This window comes from Pecten maximus, chromosome 19 (genome assembly GCF_902652985.1).
Source record: "Pecten maximus chromosome 19, xPecMax1.1, whole genome shotgun sequence".
Classification (NCBI taxonomy): Eukaryota; Metazoa; Mollusca; class Bivalvia; order Pectinida; family Pectinidae; genus Pecten; species Pecten maximus.
Window position 1 is genome coordinate 734,891 of NC_047033.1, and position 26,195 is coordinate 761,085.

Below are 26,195 nucleotides of genomic sequence, written 5' to 3' on the forward strand. Positions count from 1 at the left end.
ACACCCTTACCGACGAGATATAACACCTTACCGACGGGTTATAACACCTTACCGACGAGTTATAACACTTTATCGACGGGTTATAACACCTTACCGACCAGTTATAACACCTTACCGACGAGATATAACACCTTACTGACGAGTTATAACACCTTACCGACGAGTTATAACACCTTTTCGACGAGTTATAACACCTTACCGACGAGTTATAACACCCTACCGACGAGTTATAACACCTTACCGACGAGTTATAACACCTTACCGAAGAGATATAACACCTTACCGACGAGTTATAACACCTTACCGACGAGATATAACACCTTACCGACGGGTTATAACACCTTACCGACGAGTTATAACACCTTACCGACGGGTTATAACACCTTACCTACAATTTACTGACGAGATATAACACCTTACCGACGAGTTATAACACCTTATCGACGAGTTATAACACCTTACCGACTAGTTATAACATCTTACCGACGAGTTATAATACCTTACCGACGAGTTATAACACCTTACCGACGGGTTATAACACCTTACCTACAATTTACTGACGAGTTATAACATCTAACCGACGAGTTATAACATCTAACCGACGAGTTATAACACCTTACCGACGAGTTATAACACCTTATCGACGAGTTATAACACCTTACCGACGGGTTATAACACCTTACCGACGAGTTATAACACCTTACCGACGGGTTATAACACATTACCGACGAGTTATATCACCTTACCGACGAGTTATAACACCTTACCGACGGGTTATAACACCTTACCGACGAGTTATAACACCTTACAGACGAGTTATAACACCTAACCGACGAGTTATAACACCTTACCGACGGGTTAAAACACCTTACCAACGAGTTATAACATCTAACCGACGAGTTATAACACCTTACCGACGAGTTATAACACCTTACAGATGAGTTATAACACCTTACCGACGAGTTATAACACCTTACCGACGAGTTATAACACCTTACCGACGAGTTATAACACCTTACCGACGAGTTATAACATCTAACCGACGAGTTATAACACCTTACCGACGAGTTATAACACCTTACCGACTAGTTATAACACCTTACCGACGAGTTATAACACCTTACCGACGGGTTATAACACCTTACCGACGAGTTATAACACCTTACCGACGAGTTATAACACTTTTTCGACGTGTTATAACACCTTACCGACGAGTTATAACACCTTACCGACGAGTTATAACATCTAACCGACGAGTTATAACATCTAACCGACGAGTTATAACACCTTACCGACTAGTTATAACACCTTACCGACGAGTTATAACACCTTACCGACGGGTTATAACACCTTACCGACGAGTTATAACACCTTACCGACGAGTTATAACACTTTATCGACGTGTTATAACACCTTACCGACGAGTTATAACACCTTACCGACGAGTTATAACATCTAACCGACGAGTTATAACATCTAACCGACGAGTTATAACACCTTACTGACGAGTTATTACACCTTACCGACGAGTTATAACACCTTACCGACGAGTTATAACACTTTACCGACGAGTTATAACACTTTATCGACGAGTTATAACACCTTATCGACGAGTTATAACACCTTACCGACGAGTTATAACACTTTATCGACGGGTTATAACACCTTACCGACGAGTTATAACATCTTACTGACGAGTTATAACACCTTACCGACGAGTTATAACACCTTACCGACGAGTTATATCACCTTACCGACGGGTTATAACACCTTACCGACGAGTTATATACCTTACAGACGAGTTATAACACCTTACCGACGAGTTATAACACCTTACCGACGAGTTATAACACCTTACCGACGAGTTATAACACCTTACCGACGGGTTATAACACCTTACCGACGGGTTATAAAACCTTACCGACGAGTTATTACATCTTACTGACGAGTTATAACACCTTACCGACGGGTTATATCACCTTACCGACAAGTTATAACACCTTACCGACGAGTTATAACACCTTTTCGACGAGTTATAACATCTAACCGACGAGTTATAACACCTTACCGACGTGTTATAACACTTTACAGACGGGTTATAACACTTTACCGACGAGTTATAACACATTACCGACGAGTTATAACACATTACCGACGAGTTATAACACCTTACCGACGAGTTATAACACCTTACAGACCAGTTATAACATCTTACCGACGAGTTATAACACCTTACCGACGAGTTATAACACCTTACCGACGAGTTATAACACCTTACCGACGAGTTATAACACCTTACCGACGAGATATAACACCTTACCGACGGGTTATAACACCTTACCGACGAGTTATAACACTTTATCGACGGGTTATAACACCTTACCGACCAGTTATAACACCTTGCCGACGAGATATAACACCTTACTGACGAGTTATAACACCTTACCGACGAGTTATAACACCTTTTCGACGAGTTATAACACCTTACCGACGAGTTATAACACCCTACCGACGAGTTATAACACCTTACCGACGAGATATAACACCTTACCGACGAGTTATAACACCTTACCGACGAGTTATAACACCTTACCGACGAGATATAACACCTTACCGACGGGTTATAACACCTTACCGACGAGTTATAACACCTTACCGACGGGTTATAACACCTTACCTACAATTTACTGACGAGATATAACACCTTACCGACGAGTTATAACACCTTATCGACGAGTTATAACACCTTACCGACTAGTTATAACATCTTACCGACGAGTTATAACACCTTACCGACGAGTTATAACACCTTACCGACGGGTTATAACACCTTACCTACAATTTACTGACGAGTTATAACATCTAACCGACGAGTTATAACATCTAACCGACGAGTTATAACACCTTACCGACGAGTTATAACACCTTACCGACGAGTTATAACAACTTACAGACGAGTTATAACACCTTACTGACGAGTTATAACACCTTACCGACGGGTTATAACACCTAACCGACGGGTTATAACACCTTACCGACGAGTTATAACACCTTACCGACGGGTTGTAACACCTTACCGACGTGTTATAACACGTTACCGACGAGTTATAACACCTTACCGACGAGTTATAACATCTAACCGACGAGTTATAACACCTTACTGACGAGTTATAACACCTTACCGACGAGTTATAACACCTTTTCGACGAGTTATAACACCTTACCGACGAGTTATAACACCTTACCGACGAGTTATAACACCTTACCGACGGGTTATAACACATTACCGACGAGTTATAACACCTTACCGACGAGTTATAACACCTTACCGACGGGTTATAACACGTTACCGACGAGTTATAACACCTTACAGACGAGTTATAACACCTAACCGACGAGTTATAACACCTTACCGACGGGTTAAAACACCTTACCAACGAGTTATAACATCTAACCGACGAGTTATAACACCTTACCGACGAGTTATAACACCTTACAGACGAGTTATAACACCTTGCCGACGAGTTATAACACCTTACCGACGAGTTATAACACCTAACCGACGGGTTATAACACATTACCGACGAGTTATAACACCTTACCGACGAGTTATAACACCTTACCGACGAGTTATAACACCTTACCGACGAGTTATAACATCTAACCGACGAGTTATAACACCTTACCGACGAGTTATAACACCTTACCGACTAGTTATAACACCTTACCGACGAGTTATAACACCTTACCGACGGGTTATAACACCTTACCGACGAGTTATAACACCTTACCGACGAGTTATAACACTTTATCGACGTGTTATAACACCTTACCGACGAGTTATAACACCTTACCGACGAGTTATAACACCTTACCGACGAGTTATAACACTTTATCGACGTGTTATAACACCTTACCGACGAGTTATAACACCTTACCGACGAGTTATAACACCTTACCGACGAGTTATAACACCTTACCGACGAGTTATAACACCTAACCGACGAGTTATAACACCTAACCGACGAGTTATAACACCTTACCGATGAGTTATAACACATTACCGACGAGTTATAACACCTTACTGACGGGTTATAACACCTAACCGACGAGTTATAACACCTTACCTACGAGTTATAACACCTTAACGACGAGTTATAACACCTTACCGACGGGTTATAACACCTTACTGACGAGATATAACACCTTACCGACGTGTTATAACACCTTACTGACGGGTTATAACACCTTACCGACGGGTTATAACACCTTACTGACGGGTTATAACACCTTACCGACGAGTTATAACACCTTAACGACGAGTTATAACACCTGACCGACGGGTTATAACACCTTAACGACGAGTTATAACACCTTACCGACGAGTTATAACATCTTACCGACGAGTTATAACACCTTACCGACGAGATATAACACCTTACGGAGGAGTTATAACACCTTACAGACGAGTTATAACACCTTACAGACGAGTTATAATACCTTACAGACGAGTTATAACACCTTACTGACGGGTTATAACACCTTGCCGACGAGTTATAACACCTTACCGACGAGATATAACACCTTACCGACGAGTTATAACACCTTACCGAAGAGATATAACACCTTACCGACGAGTTATAACACCTTACCGACGAGATATAACACCTTACCGACGAGATATAACACCTTACCGACGGGTTATAACACCTTACCGACGAGTTATAACACCTTACCGACGGGTTATAACACCTTACCTACAATTTACTGACGAGATATAACACCTTACCGACGAGTTATAACACCTTATCGACGAGTTATAACACCTTACCGACTAGTTATAACATCTTACCGACGAGTTATAATACCTTACCGACGAGTTATAACACCTTACCGACGGGTTATAACACCTTACCTACAATTTACTGACGAGTTATAACATCTAACCGACGAGTTATAACATCTAACCGACGAGTTATAACACCTTACTGACGAGTTATAACACCTTACCGACGGGTTATAACAGCTAACCGACGGGTTATAACACCTTACCGACGAGTTATAACACCTTACCGACGGGTTGTAACACCTTACCGACGTGTTATAACACGTTACCGACGAGTTATAACACCTTACCGACGAGTTATAACATCTAACCGACGAGTTATAACACCTTACCGACGAGTTATAACACCTTACAGACGAGTTATAACACCTTACCGACGAGTTATAACACCTTATCGACGAGTTATAACACCTTACCGACGGGTTATAACACCTTACCGACGAGTTATAACACCTTACAGACGAGTTATAACACCTTACCGACGAGTTATAACACCTTATCGACGAGTTATAACATCTTACAGACGGGTTATAACACCTTACCGACGAGTTATAACACCTTACCGACAGGTTATAACACTTTACCGACGAGTTATAACACCTTACAGACGAGTCATAACACCTTACCGACGAGTCATAACACCTTACCGACGGGTTATAACACCTTACCGACGAGTTATAACACCTTACCGACGAGTTAAAACACCTTACCGACGAGATATAACACCTTACCGACGAGTTATAACACTTTATCGACGAGTTATAACACCTTACCGACGAGTTATAACACCTTACCGACGAGTTATAACACCTTACCGACGAGTTATAACACCTTTTCGACGAGTTATAACATCTAACCGACGAGTTATAACACCTTATCGACGAGTAATAACACCTTACCGACGAGTTATAACACCTTACCGACGAGTTATAACACCTTACCGACGAGATATAACACCTTACCGACGGGTTATAACACCTTACCGACGAGTTATAACACTTTATCGACGAGTTATAACACCTTACCGACGAGTTATAACACCTTACCGACGAGTTATAACATCTAACCAAAGAGTTATAACATCTAACCAAAGAGTTATAACACCTTACTGACGAGTTATAACACCTTACCGACGGGTTATAACACCTTACCGACGAGTTATAACACCTTACCGACGAGTTATAACACTTTACCGACGAGTTATAACACATTACCGACGAGTTATAACACTTTATCGACGAGTTATAACACCTAACCGACGGGTTATAACACCTTACCGACGAGTTATAACACCTTACCGACGAGTTATAACATCTAACCGACGAGTTATAACATCTAACCGACGAGTTATAACACCTTACTGACGAGTTATAACACCTTACCGACGAGTTATAACACCTTACCGACGAGTTATAACACTTGACCGACGAGTTATAACACTTTATCGACGAGTTATAACACCTTATCGACGAGTTATAACACCTTACCGACGAGTTATAACACTTTATCGACGGGTTATAACACCTTACCGACGAGTTATAACATCTTACTGACGAGTTATAACACCTTACCGACGAGTTATAACACCTTACCGACGAGTTATATCACCTTACCGACGGGTTATAACACCTTACCGACGAGTTATATACCTTACAGACGAGTTATAACACCTTACCGACGAGTTATAACACCTTACTGACAAGTTATAACACCTTACCGACGGGTTATAACACCTTACCGACGGGTTATATCACCTTACCGACGAGTTATAACATCTTACCGACGAGTTATAACACCTTACCGACGGGTTATAACACCTTACCGACGGCTTATATCACCTTACCGACAAGTTATAACACCTTACCGACGAGTTATAACACCTTTTCGACGAGTTATAACATCTAACCGACGTGTTATAACACTTTACAGACGGGTTATAACACTTTACCGACGAGTTATAACACATTACCGACGAGTTATAACACATTACCGACGAGTTATAACACCTTACCGACGAGTTATAACACCTTACAGACCAGTTATAACACCTTACCGACGAGTTATAACACCTTACCGACGAGTTATAACACCTTACCGACGAGTTATAACACCTTACCGACGAGTTATAACACCTTACCGACGAGTTATAACACCTTACCGACGAGATATAACACCTTACCGACGGGTTATAACACCTTACCGACGAGTTATAACACTTTATCGACGGGTTATAACACCTTACCGACCAGTTATAACACCTTACCGACGAGATATAACACCTTACTGACGAGTTATAACACCTTACCGACGAGTTATAACACCTTTTCGACGAGTTATAACACCTTACCGACGAGTTATAACACCCTACCGACGAGTTATAACACCTTACCGACGAGTTATAACACCTTAACGAAGAGATATAACACCTCACCGACGAGTTATAACACCTTACCGACGAGATATAACACCTTACCGACGAGATATAACACCTTACCGACGGGTTATAACACCTTACCGACGAGTTATAACACCTTACCGACGGGTTATAACACCTTACCTACAATTTACTGACGAGATATAACACCTTACCGACGAGTTATAACACCTTATCGACGAGTTATAACACCTTACCGACTAGTTATAACATCTTACCGACGAGTTATAATACCTTACCGACGAGTTATAACACCTTACCGACGGGTTATAACACCTTACCTACAATTTACTGACGAGTTATAACATCTAACCGACGAGTTATAACATCTAACCGACGAGTTATAACACCTTACTGACGAGTTATAACACCTTACCGACGGGTTATAACAGCTAACCGACGGGTTATAACACCTTACCGACGAGTTATAACACCTTACCGACGGGTTGTAACACCTTACCGACGTGTTATAACACGTTACCGACGAGTTATAACACCTTACCGACGAGTTATAACATCTAACCGACGAGTTATAACACCTTACCGACGAGTTATAACACCTTACAGACGAGTTATAACACCTTACCGACGAGTTATAACACCTTATCGACGAGTTATAACACCTTACCGACGGGTTATAACACCTTACCGACGAGTTATAACACCTTACCGACGGGTTATAACACATTACCGACGAGTTATAACACCTTACCGACGGGTTATAACACCTTACCGACGAGTTATAACACCTAACCGACGAGTTATAACACCTTACCGACGGGTTAAAACACCTTACCAACGAGTTATAACATCTAACCGACGAGTTATAACACCTTACCGACGAGTTATAACACCTTACCGACGGGTTATAACACCTTTCCGACGAGATATAACACCTTACCAACGAGTAACAACACCTTACCGACGAGTAACAACACCTTACCGACGAGTTATAACACCTTACAGACGAGTTATAACACCTTACCGACGAGGTATAACACCTTACCGACTAGTTATAACACCTAACCGACGGGTTATAACACCTAACCGACGAGTTATAACACCTTACCGACGAGTTATAACACCTTACCGACGGGTTATAACATCTTACCGACGAGTTATAACACGGAACCGACGAGTTATAACACCTTACCGACGAGTTATAACACCTTACAGACGAGTTATAACACCTTACCGACGAGTTATAACACCTTACCGACGGGTTATAACACCTTACCGACGAGTTATAACACCTTACCGACGAGTTATAACACTTTATCGACGTGTTATAACACCTTACCGACGAGTTATAACACCTTACCGACGAGTTATAACATCTAACCGACGAGTTATAACATCTAACCGACGAGTTATAACACCTTACTGACGAGTTATTACACCTTACCGACGAGTTATAACACCTTACCGACGAGTTATAACACTTTACCGACGAGTTATAACACTTTATCGACGAGTTATAACACCTTATCGACGTGTTATAACACCTTACCGACGAGTTATAACACCTTACCGACGAGTTATAACATCTAACCGACGAGTTATAACACCTTACCGACGAGTTATAACACCTTACTGACGAGTTATTACACCTTACCGACGAGTTATAACACCTTACCGACGAGTTATAACACTTTACCGACGAGTTATAACACTTTATCGACGAGTTATAACACCTTATCGACGAGTTATAACACCTTACCGACGAGTTATAACACTTTATCGACGGGTTATAACACCTTACCGACGAGTTATAACATCTTACTGACGAGTTATAACACCTTACCGACGGGTTATATCACCTTACCAACAAGTTATAACACCTTACCGACGAGTTATAACACCTTTTCGACGAGTTATAACACTTTACCGACGTGTTATAACACTTTACAGACGGGTTATAACACTTTACCGACGAGTTATAACACATTACCGACGAGTTATAACACATTACCGACGAGTTATAACACCTTACCGACGAGTTATAACACCTTACAGACCAGTTATAACATCTTACCGACGAGTTATAACACCTTACCGACGAGTTATAACACCTTACCGACGAGTTATAACACATTACCGACGAGTTATAACACCTTACCGACGAGATATAACACCTTACCGACGGGTTATAACACCTTACCGACGAGTTATAACACTTTATCGACGGGTTATAACACCTTACCGACCAGTTATAACACCTTGCCGACGAGATATAACACCTTACTGACGAGTTATAACACCTTACCGACGAGTTATAACACCTTTTCGACGAGTTATAACACCTTACCGACGAGTTATAACACCCTACCGACGAGTTATAACACCTTACCGACGAGTTATAACACCTTACCGACGAGTTATAACACCTTACCGACGAGATATAACACCTTACCGACGGGTTATAACACCTTACCGACGAGTTATAACACCTTACCGACGGGTTATAACACCTTACCTACAATTTACTGACGAGATATAACACCTTACCGACGAGTTATAACACCTTATCGACGAGTTATAACACCTTACCGACTAGTTATAACATCTTACCGACGAGTTATAACACCTTACCGACGAGTTATAACACCTTACCGACGGGTTATAACACCTTACCTACAATTTACTGACGAGTTATAACATCTAACCGACGAGTTATAACATCTAACCGACGAGTTATAACACCTTACCGACGAGTTATAACACCTTACCGACGAGTTATAACAACTTACAGACGAGTTATAACACCTTACTGACGAGTTATAACACCTTACCGACGGGTTATAACACCTAACCGACGGGTTATAACACCTTACCGACGAGTTATAACACCTTACCGACGGGTTGTAACACCTTACCGACGTGTTATAACACGTTACCGACGAGTTATAACACCTTACCGACGAGTTATAACATCTAACCGACGAGTTATAACACCTTACTGACGAGTTATAACACCTTACCGACGAGTTATAACACCTTTTCGACGAGTTATAACACCTTACCGACGAGTTATAACACCTTACCGACGAGTTATAACACCTTACCGACGAGTTATAACACCTTACCGACGGGTTATAACACATTACCGACGAGTTATAACACCTTACCGACGAGTTATAACACCTTACCGACGGGTTATAACACGTTACCGACGAGTTATAACACCTTACAGACGAGTTATAACACCTAACCGACGAGTTATAACACCTTACCGACGGGTTAAAACACCTTACCAACGAGTTATAACATCTAACCGACGAGTTATAACACCTTACCGACGAGTTATAACACCTTACAGACGAGTTATAACACCTTGCCGACGAGTTATAACACCTTACCGACGAGTTATAACACCTTACCGACGAGTTATAACACCTTACCGACGAGTAATAACACCTTACCGACGGGTTATAACACCTTACCGACGAGTTATAACACCTTACCGACGAGTTATAACATCTAACCGACGAGTTATAACACCTTACCGACGAGTTATAACACCTTACCGACTAGTTATAACACCTTACCGACGAGTTATAACACCTTACCGACGGGTTATAACACCTTACCGACGAGTTATAACACCTTACCGACGAGTTATAACACTTTATCGACGTGTTATAACACCTTACCGACGAGTTATAACACCTTACCGACGAGTTATAACACCTTACCGACGAGTTATAACACCTTACCGACGAGTTATAACACCTAACCGACGAGTTATAACACCTAACCGACGAGTTATAACACCTTACCGACGAGTTATAACACCTTACCGACGAGTTATAACACCTAACCGACGAGTTATAACACCTTACCGACGAGTTATAACACCTTACCGACGGGTTATAACACCTTTCCGACGAGATATAACACCTTACCAACGAGTAACAACACCTTACCGACGAGTAACAACACCTTACCGACGAGTTATAACACCTTACAGACGAGTTATAACACCTTACCGACGAGGTATAACACGTGACCGACGGGTTATAACACCTAACCGACGGGTTATAACACCTAACCGACGAGTTATAACACCTTACCGACGAGTTATAACACCTTACCGACGGGTTATAACATCTTACCGACGAGTTATAACACGGAACCGACGAGTTATAACACCTTACCGACGAGTTATAACACCTTACAGACGAGTTATAACACATTAACGACGAGTTATAACACCTTACCGACGGGTTATAACACCTTACCGACGAGTTATAACACCTTACCGACGGGTTATAACACCTTACCGACGGGTTATATCACCTTACCGACGGGTTATAACACCTTACCGACGTGTTATGACACCTTACCGACGAGTTATAACACATTACCGACGTGTTATAACACCTAACCGACGAGTTATAACACCTTACCGACGAGTTATAACACTTTACCGACGAGTTATAACACCTTACCGATGAGTTATAACACCTTACCGACGAGTTATAACGGATTACCGACGGGTTATAACACCTTACCGACGAGTTATAACACTTTTCCGACGGGTTTTAACACCTTACCGACGAGGACGAGTGGGCGTGGCCTGTTTGGATCAGGGGTATACATTTCAACCTCTTCGTAGGTCGGTACTTCTCCATGGTCAAATTCTGGAAGAATCAATCGTAAATTGACAACTTAAGAGTGAAATTAATATGTCAAAGTAACATGTAAAACACTTAACTAAAGTTCAATATATTAACCTAACTACAGTACAATGTGGTACACCTAACTACAGTACAGTGTACTACACCTAACTACAGTATAATGTACTACACCTAACTACAATATAATGTACCACACCTAACTACAGTACAATGTACTACACCTAACTACAGTATAATGTACTACACCTAACTACAGTACAATGTACTACACCTAACTACAGTACAATGTACTACACCTAACTACAGTATAATGTATCACACCTAACTACAGAACAATGTACCACACCTAACTACAGTATAATGTACCACACCTAACTACAGAACAATGTACCACACCTAACTACAGTATAATGTACTACACCTAACTACAGTATAATGTACCACACCTAACTACAGTATAATGTACCACACCTAACTACAGAACAATGTACCACACCTAACTACAGTATAATGTATCACACCTAACTACAGTATAATGTACCACACCTAACTACAGTATAATGTACTACACCTAACTACAGTATAATGTACCTAACTACAGTATAATGTACTACACCTAACTACAGTATAATGTACTACACCTAACTACAGTATAATGTACTACACCTAACTACAGTATAATGTATCACACCTAACTACAGTACAATGTACTACACCTAACTACAGTACAATGTACCACACCTAACTACAGTATAATGTACCACACCTAACTACAGTATAATGTACCACACCTAACTACAGTATAATGTACCACACCTAACTACAGTACAATGTACCACACCTAACTACAGTACAATGTACCACACCTAACTACAGTACAATGTACCACACCTAACTACAGTATAATGTACCACACCTAACTACAGTACAATGTACTACACCTAACTACAGTATAATGTACCACACCTAACTACAGTACAATGTACCACACCTAACTACAGTACAATGTACTACACCTAACTACAGTATAATGTACCACTCCTAACTACAGTATAATGTACCACACCTAACTACAGTACAATGTACTACACCTAACTACAGTACAATGTACTACACCTATCTACAGTACAATGTACTACACCTAACTACAGTATAATGTACTACACCTAACTACAGTATAATGTACTACACCTAACTACAGTATAATGTACTACACCTAACTACAGTACAATGTACTACACCTAACTACAGTACAATGTACTACACCTAACTACAGTATAATGTACTACACCTAACTACAGTACAATGTACCACACCTAACTACAGTACAATGTACCACACCTAACTACAGTACAATGTACCACACCTAACTACAGTACAATGTACTACACCTAACTACAGTACAATGTACTACACCTAACTACAGAACAATGTACTACACCTAACTAAGTATAATGTACCACACCTAACTACCGTATAATGTACTACACATAACTACAGTACAATGTACCACACCTAACTACAGTATAATGTACTACACCTAACTACAGTACAATGTACTACACCTAACTACAGAACAATGTACTACACCTAACTACAGTATAATGTACCACACCTAACTACAGTATAATGTACTACACCTAACTACAGTACAATGTACCACACCTAACTACAGTATAATGTACCACACCTAACTACAGTACAATGTACTACACCTAACTACAGTACAATGTACTACACATAACTACAGTACAATGTACTACACCTAACTACAGTACAATGTACCACACCTAACTACAGTATAATGTACCACACCTAACTACAGTACAATGTACCACACCTAACTACAGTACAATGTACCACACCTAACTACAGTATAATGTACCACACCTAACTACAGTACAATGTACTACACCTAACTACAGTACAATGTACCACACCTAACTACAGTACAATGTACCACACCTAACTACAGTACAATGTACCACACCTAACTACAGTATAATGTACCACACCTAACTACAGTACAATGTACTACACCTAACTACAGTACAATGTACCACACCTAACTACAGTACAATGTACCACACCTAACTACAGTACAATGTACCACACCTAACTACAGTATAATGTACCACACCTAACTACAGTATAATGTACTACACCTAACTACAGTATAATGTACTACACCTAACTACAGTACAATGTACCACACCTAACTACAGTATAATGTACTACACCTAACTACAGTATAATGTACCACACATAACTACAGTATAATGTATCACACCTAACTACAGTACAATGTATCACACCTAACTACAGTACAATGTACTACACCGAACTACAGTACAATGTACCACACCTAACTACAGTACAATGTACTACACCTAACTACAGTATAATGTACCACACCTAACTACAGTACAATGTACTACACCGAACTACAGTACAATGTACTACACCTAACTACAGTATAATGTACTACACCTAACTACAGTACAATGTACTACACCTAACTACAGTATAATGTACTACACCTAACTACAGTATAATGTATCACACCTAACTACAGTACAATGTATCACACCTAACTACAGTACAATGTACTACACCTAACTACAGTACAATGTACCACACCTAACTACAGTACAATGTACTACACCTAACTACAGTATAATGTACTACACCTAACTACAGTACAATGTACTACACCTAACTACAGTACAATGTATCACATCTAACTACAGTACAATGTACTACACCTAACTACAGTACAATGTACTACACCTTACTACAGTACAATGTACCACACCTAACTACAGTATAATGTACTACACCTAACTACAGTATAATGTACTACACCTAACTACAGTATAATGTACTGCACCTAACTACAGTATAATGTACTACACCTAACTACAGTATAATGTACTACACCTAACTATAGTATAATGTATCACACCTAACTACAGTACAATGTACCACACCTAACTACAGTATAATGTACTACACCTAACTACAGTACAATGTACCACACCTAACTACAGTATAATGTGCTACACCTAACTACAGTATAATGTAGCACACCTAACTACAGTATAATGTGCTACACCTAACTACAGTACAATGTACTACACCTAACTACAGTACAATGTACTACACCTAACTACAGTATAATGTACTACACCTAACTACAGTACAATGTACCACACCTAACTACAGTACAATGTACCACACCTAACTACAGTACAATGTACCTAACTACAGTATAATGTACTACACCTTACTACAGTACAATGTACTACACCTAACTACAGTATAATGTACTACGCCTAACTACAGTATAATGTACTACACCTAACTACAGTACAATGTACCACACCTAACTACAGTATAATGTACTACACCTAACTACAGTATAATGTACTACACCTAACTACAGAACAATGTACTACACCTAACTACAGTATAATGTACCACACCTAACTACAGTATAATGTACCTAACTACAGTATAATGTACCACACGTAACTACAGTATAATGTACTACACCTAACTACAGTATAATGTACCACACCTAACTACAGTACAATGTACCACACCTAACTACAGTATAATGTACTACACCTAACTATAGTATAACGTACTACACCTAACTACAGTATAATGTACTACACTTAACTACAGTACAATGTACTACACCTAGCTACAGTATAATGTACTACAGCTAACTACAGTATAATGTACCACAACTAACTACAGTATAATGTACTACACCTAACTACAGAACAATGTACTACACCTAACTACAGTATAATGTATTACACCTAACTACAGTACAATGTACCACACCTAACTACAGTATAATGTACTACACCTAACTACAGTATAATGTATCACACCTAACTACAGTATAATGTACTACACCTAACTACAGTATAATGTACTACACCTAACTACAGTATAATGTACTACACCTAACTACAGTATAATGTATCACACCTAACTACAGTATAATGTACTACACCTAACTACAGAACAATGTACTACACCTAACTACAGTACAATATACTACACCTAACTACAGTACAATGTACCACACCTAACTACAGTATAATGTACCTAACTACAGTATAATGTACTACACCTAACTACAGTACAATGTACCACACCTAACTACAGTATAATGTACTACACCTAACTACAGTATAATGTATCACACCTAACTATAGTATAATGTACTACACCTAACTACAGTATAATGTACTACACCTAACTACAGTACAATGTACCACACCTAACTACAGTATAATGTACCACACCTAACTACAGTATAATGTACCACACCTAACTGCAGTACAATGTACTACACCTAACTACAGTACAATGTACTACACCTAACTACAGTACAGTGTACTACACCTAACTACAGTACAATGTATCACACCCAACTACAGTACAATGTACTACACCTAACTACAGTACAATGTACTACACCTAACTACAGTACAATGTACTACACCTTACTACAGTACAATGTACTACACCTAACTACAGTACAATGTATCACACCTAACTACAGTACAATGTACTACACCTAACTACAGTACAATGTACTACACATAACTACAGTATAATGTATCACACCTAACTACAGTATAATGTACTACACCTAACTACAGTATAATGTACTACACCTAACTACAGTATAATGTACTACACCTAACTACAGTATAATGTACTACACCTAACTACAGTATAATGTACTACACCTAACTATAGTATAATGTATCACACCTAACTACAGTACAATGTACCACACCTAACTACAGTATAATGTACTACACCTAACTACAGTATAATGTACTACACCTAACTACAGTATAATGTACCACACCTAACTATAGTATAATGTATCACACCTAACTACAGTACAATGTACCACACCTAACTACAGTATAATGTACTACACCTAACTACAGTACAATGTACCACACCTAACTACAGTATAATGTGCTACACCTAACTACAGTATAATGTAGCACACCTAACTACAGTATAATGTGCTACACCTAACTACAGTATAATGTAGCACACCTAACTACAGTATAATGTGCTACACCTAACTACAGTACAATGTACTACACCTAACTACAGTACAATGTACCACACCTAACTACAGTACAATGTACCACACCTAACTACAGTACAATGTACCTAACTACAGTATAATGTACTACACCTTACTACAGTACAATGTACTACACCTAACTACAGTATAATGTACTACGCCTAACTACAGTATAATGTACTACACCTAACTACAGTACAATGTACCACACCTAACTACAGTATAATGTACTACACCTAACTACAGTATAATGTACTACACCTAACTACAGAACAATGTACTACACCTAACTACAGTATAATGTACCACACCTAACTACAGTATAATGTACCTAACTACAGTATAATGTACCACACGTAACTACAGTATAATGTACTACACCTAACTACAGTATAATGTACCACACCTAACTACAGTACAATGTACCACACCTAACTACAGTATAATGTACTACACCTAACTATAGTATAATGTACTACACCTAACTACAGTATAATGTACTACTCTTAACTACAGTACAATGTACTACACCTAGCTACAGTATAATGTACTACAGCTAACTACAGTATAATGTACCACAACTAACTACAGTATAATGTACTACACCTAACTACAGTATAATGTATCACACCTAACTACAGTACAATGTACTACACCTAACTACAGTATAATGTACTACACCTAACTACAGTATAATGTATCACACCTAACTACAGTATAATGTACTACACCTAACTACAGAACAATGTACTACACCTAACTACAGTACAATATACTACACCTAACTACAGTACAATGTACCACACCTAACTACAGTATAATGTACCTAACTACAGTATAATGTACTACACCTAACTACAGTACAATGTATTACACCTAACTACAGTATAATGTACAACACCTAACTATAGTACAATGTACCACACCTAACTACAGTATAATGTACTACACCTAACTACAGTACAATGTCCTACACCTAACTACAGTATAATGTATTACACCTAACTACAGTATAATGTACTACACCTAACTACAGTATAATGTACTACACCTAACTACAGTACAATGTACCTAACTACAGTATAATGTACTACACCTAACTACAGTACAATGTACTACACCTAACTACAGTACAATGTACTACACCTAACTACAGTACAATGTACCACACCTAACTACAGTACAATGTACTACACCTAACTACAGTACAATGTACTACACCTAACTACAGTACAATGTACCACACCTAACTACAGTATAATGTACCTAACTACAGTACAATGTACTACACCTAACTACAGTACAATGTACTACACCTAACTACAGTACAATGTACTACACCTAACTACAGTACAATGTACTACACCTAACTACAGTACAATGTACCACACCTAACTACAGTATAATGTACTACACCTAACTACAGTATAATGTACTACACCTAACTACAGTATAATGTACTACACCTAACTACAGTATAATGTACTACACCTAACTACAGTATAATGTACTACACCTAACTACCGTACAATGTACTACACCTAACTACAGTATAATGTATTACACCTAACTACAGTATAATGTACTACACCTAACTACAGTATAATGTACCTAACTACAGTACAATGTACTACACCTAACTACAGTACAATATACCACACCTATCTACAGTATAATGTACTACAGCTAACTACAGTATAATGTACTACACCTAACTACAGTACAATGTAGTACACCTAACTACAGTATAATGTACTACACCTAACTACCGTATAATGTACTACACATAACTACAGTATAATGTACTACACCTAACTACAGTACAATGTACTACACCTAACTACAGTATAATGTACTACACCTAACTACAATATAATGTACTACACCTATCTACAGTATAATGTACTACACCTAACTACAGTACAATGTACTACACCTAACTACAGTATAATGTACTACACCTAACTACAGTATAATGTACTACAGCTAACTACAGAACAATGTACCACACCTAACTACAGTATAATGTACTACATATACAATACATTGTGAGATTGTTTCATGACAACTTAAGGTCGAGTCTAATTATCAACGAAATATCCACGCACGTTATAGAAATCAGAATCATTTGTAACATATAGTGTGGTTGATGATTCTTGAGTTATTTCCCTTTGATCATCAGTTATCTACACAATGTATATACGTAAATAACATTATACTCGTGAACCAAGAAGTATTCTCGAAACAGAAAAATATAGTTCGGGCATATTTTACAAAAGGAAATGACATTCAAGCAATACTAAAATCAGACCAAGAATTAAAATAAGGAAATATGTACATATTTTACACCTACGAATAATTACTAAAACAAGTAGAAGAACACATACCTCCATTTAGTATTGCTTGGTACATCATTTTACGAACCCGTTTAGAACGAGGTATTTTAGGGCTGATTCTACAGGGACTGATAGCACCTGGAAGGAAAACACAAGTTCTGATTGTATAAAAATATCGAAAGATTTACGAATATCAAATGTCAATTGGTTTACCTCCAAATAAATAAATCGTGTTCTCACCAGGATTGGTAAATTGATTCGATTTAAATTTTTCTCCGAGACTCTTAATAGCAGGATCAATATTCAAGATATCAAGTAATTGGTATGTAGGTAAACAAACTGAATATTACTCATCTTTAAATTCCACTTTTTGGCGTGTCTGTTTGGGCATACAAATGTATGTTATTTTTACTGGTGAGAGAAATTTTCATTTCCAGGAAAGTAATAACAATCACTTAGACTTCGCGTGGGATTTTCTTTTTACATAAAACACGTAAAGATATCATATTCCGAGGTTTCTTATGTGTACGTTAGCAACCTGTACTGTATCACATGACGTTTCGGGTATTTTCACGTGACTCTAATAACAAAATGGCGTCCAATATAACGCTATCTATTACTGAGGTAGGGGTGTATGTCTCTAATAGCTCATTAATCGTGATTTAGAAATCATTCCTGGATCAGCGTTTGCAGAATTATGTATTCGAGATCATGTCTGAAGAGGTAAGTTCGCTAAAACATGTATTCGCGAAATCTAAATGATTCACAGTATTAAGTACTAATAGGGAAACAAAATACATACATTAACTTATCTCTACAAAAAAAAGAAAATACCTTCATGTCAAAAAATCGAAACGTATTGTTAAGTCGTAATGTATTGTTAAAACCATAATTACCGGTTTATGTATGAGCAAACTATAGATCGACAAGGAGACTTTAGATGTTCCAGAAGTATTATTTTCTTTCGATTAATAGACGGAAGATGCCATATGCAGAAAATGTAGGATTGATATAACAATCGATTTATATTCTCGGTGTCGTAACGTATGTACCTACGTGATCCTCTGGAGTTCTGTTCATCCTCTTCATTAGCCTTCCGTAACATTTCTCTCCTGGAAAAAATGACAATGTAGCTTGACAATGTAGTTTTTAAATGTAGATTGACAATGAAAATTGACAATGTAGATTGACAGTGAAGATTGATAATGTAGTTTGACAACGTAGATTGACAATGTAGATTGACAATAAAGATTGACAATGTAGATTGACAATGTAGATTGACAATACAGATTGACAATGTAGATTGACAATATAGTTTGACAATGTAGATTGACAATGTAGATTGACAATGTAGTTTGACAATGTAGTTTGACAATGTAGATTGACAATGCAGATTGACAATAAAGATTGACAATGTAGATTGACAATACAGATTGACAATGTAGATTGACAATGTAGATTGACAATGTAGATTGACAATATAGATTGACAATGTAGATTGACAATGTAAGTGATACGATGATGATTTGACATGTGTTTTTATACCTTTCTTGTAGTATTGATGACGGGATAAGACCGGTTCTCTGATTTTTCTCTCCCTCTTTTTGCGCCTGCCACCAGAGGGCGTCACTTTGAGATATGATGTGGAGAATGTCTCCTCTCTCGAACGACAAACCAGCTTCTGCACACGGATTTACTGTATCTTCCTCGGCGTTGTACGAGAAAAGAGTTTTTACGCGGGTCTGCCAAACAATAATTTACATCCGATTAATTAAAAGCGATTGGAAGACTTAAAGTAATATTTACACAGTAAAAATTATGCTATATAGTTGTTGCGGTAATTAGAGTTTATGTAAAATGCTTTCCTCGGCATATACTGCCAGTTAATCAATTCACCTTTGTGAAAATATGTTTGTGCGCGTGCGCCAGAACACATTTACAATTAACGTGTTAATTATAGTCGGTGATTGCTGACCGAGAGCGGTTTTGAAGAGCCTCTTTCTTGTTCTCCAGAGCGAACGTACAAACATAAAGAAACATAAAAACATAAAATGACCGCGGTGTTTACTTACTTTGCTAGCCCTGAACTTTGACGCGTTATTGTCAGCTGGTCCCAGCTTCATTGTGACAGGACCCGAAATCTTCGACTGTAAATATATTGGTCATGTAGTACCAAGTGTGTATGACAACAGCTAATATTTGAGGAAGACAAATTATTATCTTGACTTATAGAACGATCGCACATGTATTGACGTATCATTTACTGTCTTAGGAAACCTTTTTTGTGCACAATCCCACTTCACTCAACCAAAACAGCAAAGGCAACAAAGATAATTTCATATATAATCTTACTTCTGTCAACCAAAACAACAAAGGCAACAGAGCATATTTGTTTGTATAATCCTACTTCCTTAACCAAACCAAGACAACAGATCTAGAATTGTTACCAGGGTTTGAGCCATTTCATCAGGATGTCTCCCTCGGAAATGAACACCGTTGATTTCGAAGATTTCGTCCCCAACATGAATAAGACCTGTAATGGAAGAGTATAGATCAATCAAGCTCTCTAACAATATCAACGAATTCCGAGAAAAATATGAACAAAAAACAGAATAACACATGTACCCTAGGTCGAGTATAATTATAGGTATCAACACTTCAGGCCCTTATGATCATTGAGTGGTTCTAGAAACCCCCCCCCCCAAAAAAACAAAAAAAAAACGGAATTATTAACAGTAATCCGGAAGTAACAGTCACTTAGCAGTATGGTTTTCTCTTGTTCAATCTTAAAGTATAAAACGATAATACTTTGTACACTGACTCAAATGTAGTCTCGAAAAACTAAAATGTCGTATCTGTGTAATTTAGATTTGGAAACCTATGGGGTACGTGTAACGAAATGTTGTTCCCACGCAAAAAACTAGTACCTTTATATATACCCTGTCATACCTCGTTGGTCCGGTGTGCTTATCATAACAAATACAGTTACGGTTATTAGAACTATTCGAGGTGACCAAATATTTTGTATAGAGAATTTTTACAGTCAGTATTTGAATATTTACTACGAATTAAGCCTAAACTTCAAGCTATCAGATTTCGGGAACACGTGTTTAGTACTACAAAGAGTGTATTCAAACGTATATCATAAAACCTAAACCTGTTTCGTCCTTATATGTCTCGACAGTTTGTGTTGTTGATGCTGTTACAGTCATATATATGACTGTCAAATTACCATTAAGTATTGTTCCAAAATTAAAACCGTGATAAAATCTGGTCACATTAATAATCATATATAACCGCTACTTAAACATAAACGTCACCAACATTATCACTATTGTAGGAAATAGACAATATTGGTTGGAAGGTACAGACTTTATAGCGTGATATGTAACAGGACAAAATCAATATATTTTATGGTATAATGTAAACATCGTTTGTCACCAGGATAATAAACGACATATATGTCATATAACATTAATATGTCACCCATCCTGTTTTTGAACAGTTTTATAGCTGTAGTTTGGAACTGATCAATCACTCGGTGACTCATCTAGAATATTCATAAACAACTTTATTATCGAAGGCTTGTTCAAGCTACAGAACGGAAATTACTCTGTAGTACTGTATATAGGGTACCTTCCTAGAAGACGATGTTTACACATCCGGGGCATCTGTCTCAGTCTATGGTTTTTATTGATTATCAGAAAGATATGCACTATTAACATGTCGGTATTCTTTTTGTTTATGAAACAGGACATTTTAAAAGTCGCGAATTAAACAAAATCAGTGTGTATAAGCAGATGTAACTGACGATTCAGTCTTGTATGGTTGTGTTTGGGGTTAGTCGAAATATTTGATTGTTAAGCTGTGGTAATAAACACAGAGTCCTGTTTAAATCACTTCTATTAATTTATGGTATTATGACGTCACAAGCACCAATATGACGCCATAGGAACTATATGAATTATGACGTTAACCATCGAAGTTTTCTAGTCATGAAATATCACAAACAAAACACAGAACACCGACAAATGTAAGTCGATAAAAATAGGGCAAACCAACGATACCACGACCAGGCGTTCAGGAAGGTTAACACGACCAGGCGTTCAGGAAGGTTAACACGACCAGGCGTTCGGGAAGGTTAACACGACCAGGCGTTCAGGAATGTTAACACGACCAGGCGTTCAGGAAGGTTAACACGACCAGGCGTTCAGGAAGGTTAACACGACCAGGCGTTCGATAAGGATAACACGACCAGGCGTTCAGGAAGGTTAACACGTCCAGGCGTTCAGGAAGGTTAACACGTCCAGGCGTTCAGGAAGGTTAACACGACCAGGCGTTCAGGAAGGTTAACACGACCAGACGTTCGGGAAGGTTAACACGTCCAGGCGTTCAGGAAGGTTAACACGACCAGGCGTTCGTGAAGGTTAACACGACCAGGCGTTCGGGAAGGTTAACACGACCAGGCGTTCAGGAAGGTTAGCACGACCAGGCGTTCGGGAAGGTTAGCACGACCAGGCGTTCGGGAAGGTTAACACGACCAGGCGTTCGAGAAGGTTAACACGACCAGGCGTTCAGGAAGGTTAGCACGACGAGGCGTTCGGGAAGGTTAGCACGACCAGGCGTTCGGGAAGGTTAACACGACCAGGCGTTCGAGAAGGTTAACACGACCAGGCGTTCAGGAATGTTAACACGACCAGGCGTTCAGGAAGGTTAACACGACCAGGCGTTCAGGAAGGTTAACACGTCCAGGCGTTCGGGAAGGTTAACACGACCAGGCGTTCGGGAAGGTTAACACGACCAGGCGTTCGGGAAGGTTAACACGACCAGGCGTTCAGGAAGATTAAGGGTCTTCTGCTTCATCGACGACATACGTCGTTCTTAAATTAAATAAGCTCGGTGACGTAACTATACAATTAGCTCACATTATATTTGTAAATTCTCCAGTCATGAAAGCACAGTTTAATCGGGATTAGTTTTAGATCGTCTTCATCAACATTTTCGCGTATGTTTAAGTTTCAAACACACTTCTTTACACACGAAACTCATATAAGTCACACACCCTGGCCATGACATACATCTAGCTGATGGATAGTTTTACTAATTAATTAGTTATAAACTAAGGATATCTTAGCTCGTGATGATATCAATTAAGATGACTAGGGGTCCTGCTGGTTTATTGTCAATTAAAGAGTATTAATTAAGCACGCGATAAATTACGGGTTTATCAAGGCATTGTGTAGCTAGTTCGCTCCATCAGACTTTGACAGTTTATTTTCATTTAAAAGACTCATTAACACATCGGTCCGTCTCGGGCTTGTTTTGAGGGGTGATAACTAATGCTGGTAGTTACCTAATTATATGGCTATGGAGGAAACTAATTATATAACATTACTGTTTTACAAATCTGCTAGTGAATAAATGTATTAGTTTCATCTTCAATTTGTAATTTGTTTGGTTTATTCGTAATGCTAGACTTCATTAGGCATTGATTAAAGAAAGATTTATTTATTTCACGAAAATTAATTGGTTTGGCATCTTGAACAAGGTCAGTGACTTCCTTATTTGTTTAAATGTGATATTTAACAGTGTTAACGGTCACAGGTCTTTATTCATAACTAAGAGTCTAGTATTGATCGTAAACGTTTACCATGAGTACTGTGAATGTTCCCAGGTTGTAAGAGAATTTTAGCGGTATTTGATGTTTTGTTTTACTAAACATATTGTGTCTAGTAATTCATTATTACGCTGAAGTTTTCAAACCAGAAATTGTAGTGACATGTTGTATGCTTAGTGGAGTAACAAGTTTCATTGTCACCACCTTTACACTCATTCGAGATTGCAAGTTAACTTGATATGACCCAGGTAAACCTTGGTTCAAATGGACGAAAAGGTCCACGTAAACCTTGGTTCAAATGGACGAAAAGGTCCACGTAAACCTTGGTTCAAATGGACGAAAAGGTCCACGTAAACCTTGGTTCAAATGGACGAAAAGGTCCACGTAAACCTTGGTTCAAATGGACGAAAAGGTCCACGTAAACCTTGGTTCAAATGGACGAAAAGGTCCACGTAAACCTTGGTTCAAATGGACGAAAAGGTCCACGTAAACCTTGGTTCAAATGGACGAAAAGGTCCACGTAAACCTTGGTTCAAATGGACGAAAAGGTCCACGTAAACCTTGGTTCAAATGGACGAAAAGGTCCACGTAAACCTTGGTTCAAATGGACGAAAAGGTCCACGTAAACCTTGGTGCAAATGGACGAAAGGTCCACGTAAACCTTGGTTCAAATGGACGAAAAGGTCCACGTAAACCTTGGTTAAAATCAGGCTAACTTCTCAGAATGATAACAAAAAATGTTAAAGAAGAAAAATCATTATAATAATGGGGTTACTTGTTAACATGGTACTTTAACACTAGAACTATGTAATCACATATACAACTTTTGTACTGGTTCGGTGAACACTGGAATAATTAACAATTACAATGTTTTAATTCACGTAAATCGTGAATTAAGATATAAGACAATAAGATATCGAGACAGTAATGTTAAATAGGTGTAATAACTAGCCAGCATTGTATGTCGAACCTGATATATATAGTCTGAGAAAGTAAGTAGTATAACAATGGGTATCAAGCAGTCTCTATTTCATATTATCAGTTAGAAGATAGGCATTATTAAACATGACAGAGACGTAGATATTATTCTGTACATGGTTTAATAGATATTTGATGTACCTAGGAGCAATGTCATTTCTGATTCTAAATAATATAATTATAACTCCCGACTATAGTGTGTCACTCCCG

General features: G+C 38.5%; 1 protein-coding gene across 1 annotated transcript in view; it reads right to left on the reverse strand.

Moving 5' to 3' along the window:
• LOC117318024 (MAGUK p55 subfamily member 7-like) overlaps nt 1-26,195 on the reverse strand; it is a 200,582-nt gene that overhangs the window by 12,086 nt on the left and 162,301 nt on the right. The window contains exons 13-18 of the mRNA XM_033873000.1: nt 21,838-21,923; nt 21,463-21,537; nt 20,936-21,132; nt 20,447-20,502; nt 19,442-19,528; nt 11,837-11,923 (exon numbers count right to left, since the gene is read on the reverse strand). Coding sequence (XP_033728891.1) covers nt 11,837-11,923; nt 19,442-19,528; nt 20,447-20,502; nt 20,936-21,132; nt 21,463-21,537; nt 21,838-21,923 — 588 coding nt within the window. The remainder of the gene's footprint in view (nt 1-11,836; nt 11,924-19,441; nt 19,529-20,446; nt 20,503-20,935; nt 21,133-21,462; nt 21,538-21,837; nt 21,924-26,195) is intronic.